At 48.4% G+C, this 13,820-nt stretch overlaps 1 protein-coding gene across 2 annotated transcripts in view; it reads left to right on the top strand.

The window, feature by feature from the left end:
- Positions 1 to 13,820, top strand: part of ZNF341 (zinc finger protein 341) — a 46,958-nt gene that overhangs the window by 5,560 nt on the left and 27,578 nt on the right. The window contains exons 3-8 of one of the 2 annotated variants that reach the window (XM_058562892.1): positions 311 to 507; positions 2,994 to 3,143; positions 6,182 to 6,433; positions 9,348 to 9,543; positions 10,886 to 10,976; positions 13,008 to 13,201. In XM_058562892.1, coding sequence (XP_058418875.1) covers positions 311 to 507; positions 2,994 to 3,143; positions 6,182 to 6,433; positions 9,348 to 9,543; positions 10,886 to 10,976; positions 13,008 to 13,201 — 1,080 coding nt within the window. The remainder of the gene's footprint in view (positions 1 to 310; positions 508 to 2,993; positions 3,144 to 6,181; positions 6,434 to 9,347; positions 9,544 to 10,885; positions 10,977 to 13,007; positions 13,202 to 13,820) is intronic. The other variant, XM_058562894.1, reaches the window with a different exon arrangement.

Genomic DNA, 13,820 nt, shown 5'->3' with positions numbered 1-13,820 from the left:
AATAATTCAGGCAGGATAAAGATTCAGAATTTCTCAGTTTTGAAGCAAACCCACTTATTATTTCCTGATTTCTAATTTTTTGATACCTGGATGCACGTGGCTGGATACTCCCACAGATATGGTTTTGAAAGCTAGGAAGCACAAAGTTGACGCTTGACACAAGCACATTCAGTCACAGAATGCTGTTAGATTTGCTGCTCTGTGGTCCAGACATGAGTCTCCCCCCAGTTTTCACTGCGATGCCCCCTCCTTTATTCTTGCTTTTTCTCTTATTCCCCTTCCTCTGTCACTCTGCGGGTGTGACCCCTAGATGACGAGGACGTCTTTCTCTGCGGGAAGTGTAAGAAGCAGTTCAACTCACTGCCAGCGTTTATGACCCACAAGCGGGAACAGTGCCAGGGGAATGCCCCACCCCTGGCCACAGTCTCACTGGCCACCAACAGCATCTACACGCCTTCGGCAGCACCCACAGCGGTCCAGCAGGCCCCACCTCCTGCCAATCGCCAGGTATTCATTCCATGGTTTGTTTATTCGTCCACTCAGCAAGTCTTTTTTTTGAGCACCCACTATGTGTCAGGCACCAGGGGTATAGCCGTGGACAAACAGACCAAGTCCCTGCCCTTGTGGAGCTGGGCGAGGTAGATGGTAAGTACCCAAACAAATGTATCAAGATATGCTTTTTTCAGGATGTTAAGTGCAGAGAGATGGGGATGCCAAGACAGGGGTAGGTAGTTTTGCCATTTTGTGTATGGTGCTTGGGGAAAGTCTCTGTGAAGACGTGACATTTGAGCAGAGACCTAAGGAGGTGAGGGAGTGAGTCATGCAGCCGTTTTGTGGAAGCGTGTTGCAGGAGGAGAGATCAGCAAGTGCAAAGGCCCTGAGGCAAGAGTGTGCTGGGTTTATTCCAGGAACAGCAAGGAAATGAGAGTGGCTGGAGCTGAGTGAGGAGGAGGAGAGTGGGAGATGATGTCAGAGAGGCAACAAGTGGATTCTGGCAGATTGTATGGGCCTTGTGGGCTTTTAACTCTGAGTGAGATGGGAGCCATTGGAGGGTTTTGAGCAGTAGAGGGGTCTAGTCCGATTTACCCTTTAACTGGGTTACTCTGCTGCTGTACAGAGAATAGGTTTTGAGGGCAGTCAAGAGAGAAAGTCCGGAGACCAACTAGGGGACTGTGTACAAATCCAGGCAGTGGTGGTGGTGGTGGAGGTGGAGAGAAGGGATGAGATTTGGGAAATATTTTGAAGATGGAGCCGACAGGTTTGTGAATGGATTGGATGTGGGGTGTGAGATCACGAGGAGTCAGGGGTGACTCCAGAGTTGGGGTTGCCATTAACCAAAGTGGGGAAAACAGCCAGGAGAAGATTGGGGGGGATGTCGGGATTTTAGCTGGGTACATTGGATTTGAGATGCCCATTGGACCTTTAAGTGGAGGCGGTGAAGATGCAGACCGATAGACAAGTCTGGAGGTCAGGGCAGAGGGCCAGGCTGGAGGTATCTGGAGAAACTTCCAGAGTCCTCATTCCAGAACACAGTTCTGGAGCAAAGACACTGTGGGTGGGGGCTCTTAGACGGCTTAAAGAATCCTCGTAAAGGAGGCTGGGCATGTCTCAGGATGCCGGGTCAAGGAGTCGGATTTCCCTTGGACTTCCTCTTGTCTTGTTATTCCTTTAAAACATTATCTTCATCCACTGTGTAGACAAAGTTCCTGCCATCAAAATAAAAGCGTTCACCCCTAGACCCACAGGACATGTAGACTGAAACTTTTCAAGTTGCCGCAGACATCTTCTAACACAGGACATAGTTGTTTTTCTTACTCCTTGATTATGAGTTTTGTTAGCAGAAAATATTCCTGTCCTCCTTTTTTTTTCAATAAAAGGAGAGAGGGAAATTCCTCCAGTCTTGGGCAAGGAAATAACTTCAGAACACAAGTGGTCGGTTATGGGCAAACACGAATCCCCCTGCCCAAGTGACTTGGATGGACACAGCCTAACGCATGTGACATTGTGAAAATACATGTGAATCAGGATCCACGCTGCCTCTCCTGGCCACGACGTGGGGCGTTTCCCTAACGTGCCTGGCCTCTCCTTGCTTGGTTGAGGGCAAGGACATCCTGTTTGAACAGGAACTCTGGGTTCCAGGGCTCAGTTGCTGTTGTCCCCAGAGGTCCCACAGAGACAGGCAACCTGGAAAGATGCCAGGGCCTGCCAGTAAGGAAAAGCAACAAATAAACAGAACAAAAGACCCTTTACATCTGCTGAGAGGAGCAGTCACGGCACCTTTCACACTCTCGTAAGGTCTGCCTTTCATCCTCACTATTACCCCCAGAGCATATTATTATTTTTATTATTAATTTATACATTTGCAAATAATACATGTTTCCCTTCTCTTTTTTAAAAGTTAGAATCTTACAAATCAAGGCCCCTTGGGCACTATTCCTCTCTCCTTCCACCAGGTAACTACTGATGGATATCCTTCTCAAGCTTGTAAGATACTATCACATACTTAAATATTTATACATAAGGTACATGTAATTATATAATTTGATTTTTCATGCCTTTTTCATACATTTTACCTGTTGTATAGTATTCTATCCATGACTATATTGTATTTTTTAATCCATTCCCCTATTGATGGACATTGAGGTTATTTCCAGTTTATCACTATTAGAAATAAGGTGGTGCAGAATTGTGTTCATGGACTCCCTGTGGACGTGTGTGAGTGTTTCTCTGGGATAGATGCCAGGAAGTATTATTGCTACGTCACAGATGTGCCTTACAGGGAGGTGTGACTTATTCTCCTCATTTGATAGATGAGCAAGTGGAGGTTCAGAGAGGTGGAGTGACTTTCCCAGGGGTCATGCAGCAGGGAGCAGCAGAGGTGGAAATGGAATTCAGGTCTGTGGGACTCCAGACCCAGATCTTTTGCGTCCTGCCCTCTACTTCCTTCCAGAGCCTCAGACGTGTCCTCAGTCTCTCTTTCTCTCACTGTCTAGATCTCCACATATATCACAGTGCCCCCATCCCCGCTGATCCAGACCCTGGTGCAGGGGAATATCTTGGTGAGCGATGACGTGCTCATGTCTGCCATGTCAGCCTTCACGTCTCTGGACCAGCCCATGCCCCAGGGCCCCCCACCAGTGCAGGTAAGGAGCTTCTCACAGGGTCTTGATTCTGGGCCTGCATGTTGACTCCTACAGAATCAGAATCTTGTAGAAGGCCGGGGGTTTGGCCCCAGCTCTCCCTCAGGCCGAGGAGACTCTCAGCCTCCCCTTGGCCAGACCTGCCCTGGGTGGGGAAGCTGCCACGTGCAGTTGAGACCCGGAATATGACTTTGGGGTTTCACAGCCACAGTCCAGCTATTTTTACTCTTAACAGAAGTGTTCCATGTCCAATAGAAAATACACCAAAGAAGAGTAAAAAAAAAAAAAAGTTTAATTATTCATGATCTGGAAATTAAAGAAACATGGCAACTGACTACAATGTGCAACTCTTGGTTGGATCCTGGATCAGGGGGAAAAAAACTATAAAGGCATTATTGGGACACTTGGGGGAATTAGAATATGGAGGAATTTGAATATTTTAGATAATAGTATTATGTATTATATTATGTATTGTATATTCAATTTCCCGAGTGTGATCCTGGTATTGTGGTTACATAGGAGAATATCACTGTTCTTAGGAGATGCATCTGAGCACAGTATTGAGGAATAGGGTATCCTGATGTCTGGACCTAACTCTCAAGTGGCTTGACAAAACACAAATATATATGCGTGTGTATGTACACACACAAACACTCACATTGTGGATGTGGCAAAATGGTAACAACTTTTGAATTACATGAAGTATAAAGAGTGTTCAGTGTATTCTTTTTGCAAGCTTTCTGTAGGTTTGAAATTTTTCAAAATAGAAGTTGGGAAATCAATCAATCACCCATACTCCCTTCACCCAAAGAAAACACTACCAAAATGGTGGTCTGGCTTTCCTAACCTTTGATTGCAGTAGAGATAGAAACAGCTTTTTATATTAATATATTTATAATACACACGTCTATAGAAATGGGTCATGTTGGGCCGGCCTGGTGGCTTAGCGGTTAAGTGCGCGCGCTCCGCTGCTGGCGGCCCGGGTTCGGATTCCGGGCGCGCACCGACGCACCGCTTCTCCGGCCATGCTGAGGCCGCATCCCACGTACAGCAACTAGAAGGATGTGCAACTATGACATACAACTATCTACTGGGGCTTTGGGGGGGAAAAAAAAAAAGGAGGAGGATTGGCAATAGATGTTAGCTAAGAGCCGGTCTTCCTCAGCAAAAAGAGGAGGATTAGCATGGATGTTAGCTCAGGGCTGATCTTCCTCACAAAAAAAAAAAAGAAAAGAAATGGGTCATGTTATATGCACTGGAAGTTGCTTTTCTTGTTTTTGCCTTTTGTTTAACATCATTATTTATGCCTACAGTTCTACATCAGTGTTTTCCAAAATGTTCCTTGGAGGGGCTGGACCCGTGGTGTAGTGGTTAAGTGCGCACGCTCCACTGCTGGCGGCCTGTGTTCGGATCCCGGGCGCACACCGATGCACTGCTTGTCAGACCATGCTGTGGCAGCGTCCCATATAAAGTGGAGGAAGATGGGCACAGATGTTAGCCCAGGGCCAGTCTTCCTCAGCAAAAAGAGGAGGATTGGCAGATGTTAGCTCAGAGCTGATCTTCCTTCCAAAAAAAAAACAACAAAATATTCCTTGGAACAGTGGCTCCTTGGGCTTTTCCAATACAGAAATGATCTCTGGTCAAACCAGCCCAGGGTAGAGGCATTCCATCTGCTGCTTCCATTGCTCTGTCCCTGGGCTTTTCTTTCAGTAAAGAAATATTTTTGATTTTGTCACCCTGGATTTTCCCCCAAACATGTTTGACTGTAGAAGCCAAGAAACGGCCATTAAGAGGATCACGCTAGGGGGCTGGCCCGGCGGCGTAGCAGTTAAGTTTGCGTGCTCTGCTTTGGTGGCCTGGGGTTCGTGGGTTCCGATCCTGGGCATGGACCTATGCACCACTTGTCAAGCCATGCTGTGGCGGCGTCCCACATACAAAATAAAGGAAGACGGGCACAGATGTCAGCTCAGGGCCAATCTTCCTCACCAAAAAAAAAAAAAAAAAAGGAGCACACCATATGAAATACTGATCAGCATCATCCTTTTAACATCCACAAAGGATTCCATTGTGTAGATGGATCATCCTCATTTTAGTCAGGCTTCTATTTAAGGATATGTAGGTCATTGCCATTTTTTACTGTTATAAAAGCTACTGGAATAACCATCTATGTACAGATATCTTTGCCCACCTGCTTGATTATTTTTGTAGAGTAAATTTCTAGAAGTTACTGGCTGTGTTTCAGGGATCCACAGCCACCCACACATTCGGTGATTCTCTAGAAAGACTCCCAGGACGCAGGATACTTCTACTTATGGCTGTGGTTTATTACAGCAAAACGATATACAGCAGGATCAGCAAGGGAAAAAGACACCTCAGCCAGATTCTGGAGGAATCCAGGTGCAAGTTTGCAAAGTTCTTCCCATTGAGGAAGCAGGGAGAGGCTGCACAAAACATACTTCTTCCTCCAGCAGTGAAGAACAGCAATATGTGTGGAGTGTTTCTGCCCAGGGAAGCACACCTGACACGCCCAGGCCAGGGCTTTCATTTGGGATTGGTCGTGTAGGTATCCAGCCGCAATGACCAAAATTCCAGACTCCCAGATGGGAAGGAGGTGTTCACCATAAATCACATTGTTTGTACAGACAATCTAGGTGACCTGGTGCAGTATGGTCAGTGCCCCAGGTGAGCAAGACAGCCTTATTGTCATAGGGAATCTTCCACAAGGCAGGTTCTCAGATGCCCGTCCTATAAGCAGGCCCTTCAAAAGACAGCATCAGGCCTGCTGTATGAACTCTTACCTGTCCACTTGGGCCATTGTTGCTGACTTTCGTAGAGAAAAGGGGTAGCAGCACCAGGCTGATGCCTCTGAATTCTCCCAGGCCTTTGCTCCCGTGTCCTCTCTCAGCCCCATCCTCTGAGCTACCTTGTGAGGGGCTGTTTCTGCCATGTGGCTGGCTAAGGCAAATGTCCTTCCTCTTTGATAAACAAGACAGCTGGTATCAAGAGGCTATGATCACTTTAATTTTCTCTTCTGATTTCAGAGCAACCTGAACATGCATTCCGCGCCCAGCTACCTCACCCAGCCTCCACCACCTCCTCCACCGCCTCCACCACTGCCCCCACCCCCACCCCCCCAGCCTCAGCCACCCCCACCCCAGAGCCTGGGCCCCCCCGGGCGTCCCAACCCTGGTGGGAATGGCGTGGTGGAGGTGTACAGTGCCACGGCACCCCTGGCTGGGAGTGGGACGGTGGAGATCCAGGCGCTGGGAATGCAGCCCTACCCACCCCTGGAGGTGAGCAGAGGTGGGGGACGGAGGTGGAGGGGAAGAAGCTGGTCGTGGTCATCGTGGGTAACCTGAACCTTCCATGAGCACCAACTGTGTGCTAGACACCGTGCTGAGATACCATGGGGGCAAAACCACATCAGGGAGTGTGCCACATCATCAGAGAGAAGGACTTCAGTCAAGCCGTCAAGCCTGTAAATGTAAAATGTAAACCGGGAGAAGGTGGTAGGCAGTGGAGTTTGTTGCAGAAATACAAGCTGCCCTCAGGGAGTGCTCGGTCGGAGAATACTTGCTTTTTGGGGAGAGGATTCCAAAAAATTATCTATGTGAGTGTCTCTTATATTTTTTAACAAGCTAGGTATATTGGTTAGCTATGGCTGTGTAAGAAATATCCACAAAACCTCCGTGATATATAGCAAAAAGTGTTTATGTCCTCATGTCTACGATGCCAGCTTGGCAACTGCTGTCTTGGTTGGGCTCTCCTGTGTGTCTGGAGATAGTTGGCTGTCGGCTGCTCTAGGATGGTCTGGGGCGGGTCAAGTGGGGTGACCCTGCTCTGCTCCACGCATCTCATCCTCCAGCAGGTTAGCCAGGTGTATTCTTGCAGCAGTGCTGGAGGTGCAGTAATGCGAGCAGAAATGCTCAAGGCCTCTTGAGGCTTAGACTTGTAAGTGACACAGTGTTACTTTTCTTGGTCAAAGCAGGTCACAAGGCCAGCTTAGATTTAAGGAGTAGGGAAATAGACTCCTCCTCTTGATGGGAAAAGCTGTCAAGTCACACTGCCAAGGGCGTGGGTATGGGGAGAAGTATAGAATTGAGGCCGTTATGCAATCAGTGTGCCATATGCACCATACTAATTCCCAGCTGAGGAGTTCTGAGCTACAGTCTACTCTCAAGGCGCTAAGAGTTCATAGAACCTTCCCAGACACCTGCACTTGTGGTCACATTAACCCTGACTCACCCTAGAATCTGGCTATACAAACATCCCATGTCAGGTGGCATCTCTATGTGAGGAGAACCAGACCAGTGGGAAAATCCCACCACCAACTGCGTGATGTTATGAGATCCTGTGAGGGGATTTGCCCTGGCCTGGGAGAATAAAGCAAGCTTCCCTAAAGACTTCATTGAATTAGAAAAAAATGAAGTTAGTGAGATGCTGAGAGGACGCTGGTGGCCTGGTAGGCAGAGAGGACCAACACAGGGGGAGCTGCCGTTGTTTCTTTTCCACGTGGATGAGGGTCCTCTTTGAGGGCAGAGCCTGAGTTGTCTTGGGCTTTGTGTCCTAGCAGAGTACCTGCCCTGCGAGACACCTGTAATAGGTATCTGAGATAGGGCCCTCTGACCTCAGTTTCCTTCCCTCTAAAATGGGAACTCCCCTTGCAGAGCTGACGAGGGTAATTGCAGTCACATAATTGCTCAGAAATGACTTTGAATGACAGGTGAATTCATGCATGTGACAAATATTTATTGAGTGCTGTATCAGTCAGGAAAATAGAGACCACTCTAGGTATTTCTGGCAGAGGGATTTAATACAGGAAGTTAGGTGCTTACAAAGTTATGGAAGGGCTAGGGGAGCAAAAGGCAGGGTTGGCAGGCTCCCCTGGTTTTCAGGTTCGCTGTCGTAGCTTGACCTGGAGAGCCAGGACACTGCTCCTGCGCCCAGAGGTGAGGAGACTGTAGGATTCTGTTGCTGATGTTCTAGCTTCCCTGCTGTCCTCCGGCTGCTGGTCAGGAGGGGAATGTAGAGTTCAGCCAGCCCCTCCAGAACTCATGACTGCAAACCCATCTGTCTCCCTCCATGGCTGCCGGAGAACAGCTTCTACCTCCCTTCTGCCTTCCGGATCTCATGCAGATGCTTCTCATGGGCAGAATCTATCTGTGTTCAGAACCATGCTGGCAAGGGAATCTGGGCATATGGTTCCAAGCTTCCCACCCCTGCATTTCAGAGAGATCATGGAAGGGTGTAGAAATGGTGCCCAGACACGATTTGGCAGAAGCACCTACGGGTGCCATATCAGATGCCCAGTACGTGTATAACTGAACTCATTCATTCAACAAATACTGACTGAGTACCCACTCTGCCAAGCATTGCTCTAGGCCTGGAGTGGGGCAGTAAACAAAAGTGGAACCAGGCAGATAATAGACAAGATAAGAAAGTAAAATACATAATTTATTAGCTAATGAGAAGTCTAAGGAGAAAAATAAAGCAGAGAAGGATAGGAAGCGAAATCGTGGATAGGCTAGTCTGGGAAGACCAATGAATCATGAACAGGTGGATGAATAAATCGAGTCTTCACAGTGCCCCAGTGTCACGATATAAGCTTAGTGTCAACTGAATTTGAGTGGCTGAGAATTCATTCGGTCATTTCTTGTGGCTGCCTTGTCAATTCTCAGTTGCAGGATGCCTGCTGTTGTGGCGTCAGGTGGAGTCACTAGTGAGGGCACAGACCCTCCTGACTTCCTGGTTCTCCTGTGCTAACAGACTACAACTAACAGCAATAGTAATGGCGATAACAACAGCTGATGTTTGTTGAGTGCTTACTCTGTGCCAGGCACTGTTCTAAGCTCTCTACACGTTAACTGATTTAATCGTCACAACAACCCAGCGAGAGGGATACGGTGATTGGCCACATTTTATAGATGTGGAGGCTGAGACCGAAGTTAAAAGGCTTGCCCAAGGTCACTTAGGTGGTAAGTGGCAGTCAGGATTTGAACCCAGACAGGCTGCTTCTAGCCTGCTGGCTTCCTCAAGTTCTAAGGACTCTTGACAGTGCTGGGGTGACTGAGCTGTGGGGGAGTTAGGATGGGGATGTAGGTGGGGAGTGGCCGACATAAGCCAGGGCCACCGTGAGGGTACCCCTGGCTGGGGCAGCTCTTCCTTGCCCTTCTCAGGGCTCTCTCCCTGACTGTGCTGTCCTTCTAGGTGCCGAACCAGTGTGTGGAGGCTCCAGTGTACCCCACGCCCCCGGTGTACAGCCCCGGAAAACAGGGATTCAAACCGAAAGGACCAAACCCTGCTGCCCCCATGACCAGCGCCACCGGGGGCACAGTGGCCACCTTTGACTCCCCGCCAGCACTGAAGACCCGACGGGTCAAAGGTGCCAGTGGACTCCCAGAAGGTGGGCCAGCAACCTGCCATGGGCATCTTTTCCACAGTATTGGCCTAGCCACAGGCTGTTTAGTTCTGGTCTTCTCTTTTATGATGGTTCGGATTAAGTTTGGTTGCATGTGATGGAAAATCCAAAATAAGAGTGACTTCAAAATGATAGAATTTTGTTTTTCTTCTGTTCAAAACAAGACCAGAGGTAGACAGTCTGGAGATCCTATGCCTGTCTGGTCACCAGTCATCCACATTTCTTCTGTCTTGCTGTTCTGCCACCCCTAGAGCATGGCTTCTGTTGTTAGGATGCCTCATCGTGTAAGATGGCTGCTGGAGCTCCAGTCATCAATTTCATATTCTGGGCAGTAAGAAGGAGAAAAGGAGTGTGTCCCAGCTTCCAGAAGTTCTGTATACTTTTGCTTACATCTCATTGGTCAAAACTTAGTCATATGACCATATCTAGCTGCAAAGGAAGCTGGGAAACGTCTCTTTTAATCAGGAACATTGATGTTCCCATTATTTAGGGGATTTGTGAAGAAAGGAGAAGGGGAGAGTGCATATTAGGCAGGCAAGCAGCCTTTCAGAGATGCTAAGTATGGGGGTGGGGGCAGTGCCAGAAAGTGGTGGTAGTGGGGAAGGGCAGAGAAATCGAGAACTTTTCAGGGGCTTTCTGGTCAGGCTTCCTTCCTTTCACACGTACTGTTGAGCATCTGTGTGCCAGGCTCAGTGTCAGACACTGGATCCAGCGTCTTGGTCCATGACTTTCCTACCCTTAGTTACTCACAGTTTAATGGGACAGACAGACGGAATAAATCAATATTTAGGAGTTATTCTAGGGAGGAGATTAACAGGGTCCTATGATTGAGAATACTGGGGACAGGCTGGAAAATGATGCTCCCTATCCGTCTTGGGATGAGAAGGAAACAGCCTTGTGGATATGTGAGGGCCAGGCCAGGCAGGGGGGAACAGCAGGTTCAGAGGTCCCGAGGGGGACCGTGTTTGAGGTCTTTCAGGGTTAGCAAGTGGCACTGCAGCTGAGTAGAGAGAATGATGGAGTTGGCAGGAAGCAGAGGGTGCAGAGCCCTCTGGGCCGCAGCAGGGAGGCTGCATTTATCCCAGCGCAGAGGGCAGCCTTTGAGGAGCTTGCCTTACTCTCCCAGCCGGAGCATGTCCTGGTTCTCCTCCCCTGGGCACTGTGAGAGACTTCCCTGGGCTTCCTCCCCTGCCTGTCCCTGGGTGTAGACTCCTAGGGTCTGGGCTGTCTGGTCCCAGGTCCAGGCGGTGGAGTGCCTGGCGGCTGCCCTCGGCGCCCTCACTTGTACCCTGGCCTCACGACCCCCTCCTCACACCTTGTCTTTCAGCTGCGGGGAAGCCAAAGGCTCAGAAACTCAAGTGCTCGTACTGTGACAAGTCTTTCACCAAAAACTTTGACCTGCAGCAGCACATTCGAAGGTACCCAGACATGGTGGGGCAGGTGGCTCTGGGCAGCCCTTGCTGGGGGGCCATCCACAGTGAAGCAAGGCTCCCTTCTCAGCTTCCTGGCTCAAGTGGTGATCAAGGCCCCATCTGTCCTGTCATGATTCTCAGACCTCCTGTCCAGGTCAGGAGGGTTTTTCCTCTTGTCTTTCAGGAGCAGTGATGGGATCTGTGAAAGCTGTGGGGCCTGCCCACTATGATGGGGAAGGTCTGAGCAGGGCGAGGGGTGGGGAGAAATGCACTTGAACTGATGGGGGCTTTGCAGGCTTGTAAGGCCTGCCTTACAAGGGGTGCCTTGTAAGGGGTGCCTCAGTCCTCACCTCTGCAGAAAGGGCTGACCTCAAGGGCTGCCATGCTCTGGGCATGTGACTCTGCGAGCTCTCTGCTCACTCGGGACTAACTGTGATACCGCCTGTCCCGAGAACATGCAAGGAGCCCCTGTGGGCCTCAGGTTTCCCCTCGTGAAGTGGAGGGTGGACTTGTCCAGGGTTTCTCACAGAGTGGCGTACATTGGTACGTGATGTGGTTTTAGGTGGTTTGTGGATGTCGTGTTGAAAAGTTCTGAAAGATATAGTGAGCATGTTATTCTCTTCAATTTCTTTCAGTCCTTGGAGACTCACAGGAGAAAGCCTCATTTTGGTGCTAGTCGCTCTTAACAGCTCTCACAGGCTTGCTCGTCTTTTATGGGGGGTGGGGGGGAGGGAGAGTGGGGGACCAGGGACAGAGAGAGAGAAAAGAGAGGGAAAGACTCATATTCTGACTGCAGCAGGCAGTGGCTTTTCTCTAGACCAGGGTTTCTCAACCTGGGCACCGTTGGCATTTCGGATCACATTATTCCTTCCTGGGGGGCCTGACCTGTGCCTGGTAGAATGTTTAGCAGCATCCCGGACCTCTAACCATTAGATGCTGATAGCACCCCTCCTCCCTCAGCTGTGACAACCAAAATGTCTCCAGACATCGCCGTATGTCCCCGAGAGGGCAGAATCGATCTCGGTTGAGGACCACTGGTCTACACTAGTGCTGTCCCACAGAACTTTCTGCAGAGATGAAAATGCCCCCAAATGGCATTGTCCAATAGGGTAGCCACTAACTATACATGGCTATTGAGTACTTGAAGTGTGGCTAGTATGATTGAGAAACTGAGTTTTTCATTTTATTTTATTTTAATAAATTTACATTTAAATAGTCCATGTGACCTCCATGTGGTGTCTACCTTATTGGATAGTGCAGCTCTGGATCGTAATACTATTATTTTATAAATTATTACATTTTTTGGGTACTTTGTGTTTATGACAAGTGGTTTTCCACATACAATAAGAAGCTTCATTTTAAAGTATGTTAAGTTTTAAAACAGAATTAAGGGGCCAGCCCCCTGGTATAGCGGTTAAGTTCGTGCACTCTACGTCGGCAGCTGGAGTTCGCAGGTTCAGAGCCTAGGTACGGACCTACAACACTTGTCAGCCATGTTGTGGCAGTGACCCACATACAAAGTAGAGGAAGACCGGCACAGATCTTAGCTCAGGGCTAATCTTCCTCAAGCAAAAAAAGAGGAAGATTGGCAACAGATGTTAGCTCAGGGCGAATCTTCCTCAGAAAATCAAAATAAAACAAAACAAAAAAACCAGAATTGATTTGAAGGAAAGTATTAAATAATGGTACAAGCACTGTGCTGCAACAGTTAGGATGTTTTCTCCTTCAGATAATAGAAATATCTCTTTAAATGAGCTTAAACAATTAGGAAATGTTCTATCTCAGAGTATGAGATGGCCATAGACAAGGTCAGCTCTAGGGCTGGTTGATTCAGCAGCTCAGTAATGTTACCAAGAGCACAGGGTCTTTCTGTCTCTGGTCTGCCTGCCTCAGCAAGAGGTCTTGTCCTTATGGTGTCAGAATGGTGGCCAGCAGCATCTGGATGCTCTGTCTGGGACTTCCTGGTGTCATGAGCTCCTGGGCTATGGTCACATCTCCATTCCTACTCGAGGGTGCTAACAAGCCTTGTTCCCACAGCCACACTGGTGAGAAGCCCTTCCAGTGCATTGCATGTGGCCGTGCCTTTGCCCAGAAGTCTAACGTCAAGAAACACATGCAGACTCACAAGGTGTGGCCTCCGGGGCGCAGTGGTGGCACCGTCTCTCGCAACTCTGTGACTGTACAGGTCATGGCCCTGAACCCCAGCAGGCAGGAGGACGAGGAGAGCACAGGTGGGTGGAAATGGGGAATGCCACTCTCTCCACACCTCTCCTCTGCAGTTTCACGAGTTTTATTGCTGGCTCTGTGACCTTGGGCAACTTCCTTGACCTCTCTGAGATTCAGTCTACTTTATCTACCAAATGGGGCATAAGATGAAAGGAGGAATGACAAATATCTAATATGTGTGGCATTATTCTAATACTATACCCATGACAGACATCACTAATCAATCACCTGTCTTTTTTGCTGAGCCTGCATCTTGCCTCAAAATCTATTTTCAATTTATCAATCTAGGCAGTCACCATCAGTTCATCAGAAAAACCTATTTGGCCTTTGTGGGCAGATGGTCTCCAAAACCCTTTATAGTTTGTAGGGTTGTCATCTGGACCATCACTTGCCCCTGAGCTAATGATCCTGTCCCTGATAGTGGTTTAATTCCTCTCCTGCATGGGAGTTGAGGACTTCTAGGCCTAGAGCAGCGCTGTCCAACAAAATTATAATATGAGCAACATATACAGTTTAAAATTTCCTAATAGCTACATAAAAACAGTAAAAAAAAAAAAAGGGTGAAATTAATGTTAATCATATATTTAATGCTATATATTAATATTATAATTTTAACATGTAATA

The sequence above is a fragment of the Diceros bicornis genome, chromosome 19 (genome assembly GCF_020826845.1).
Source record: "Diceros bicornis minor isolate mBicDic1 chromosome 19, mDicBic1.mat.cur, whole genome shotgun sequence".
In the NCBI taxonomy this organism is placed as follows: domain Eukaryota; kingdom Metazoa; phylum Chordata; class Mammalia; order Perissodactyla; family Rhinocerotidae; genus Diceros; species Diceros bicornis.
Note: the sequence above shows the minus strand (reverse complement) of the source record. Positions and strands in the feature narration are given on the sequence as shown.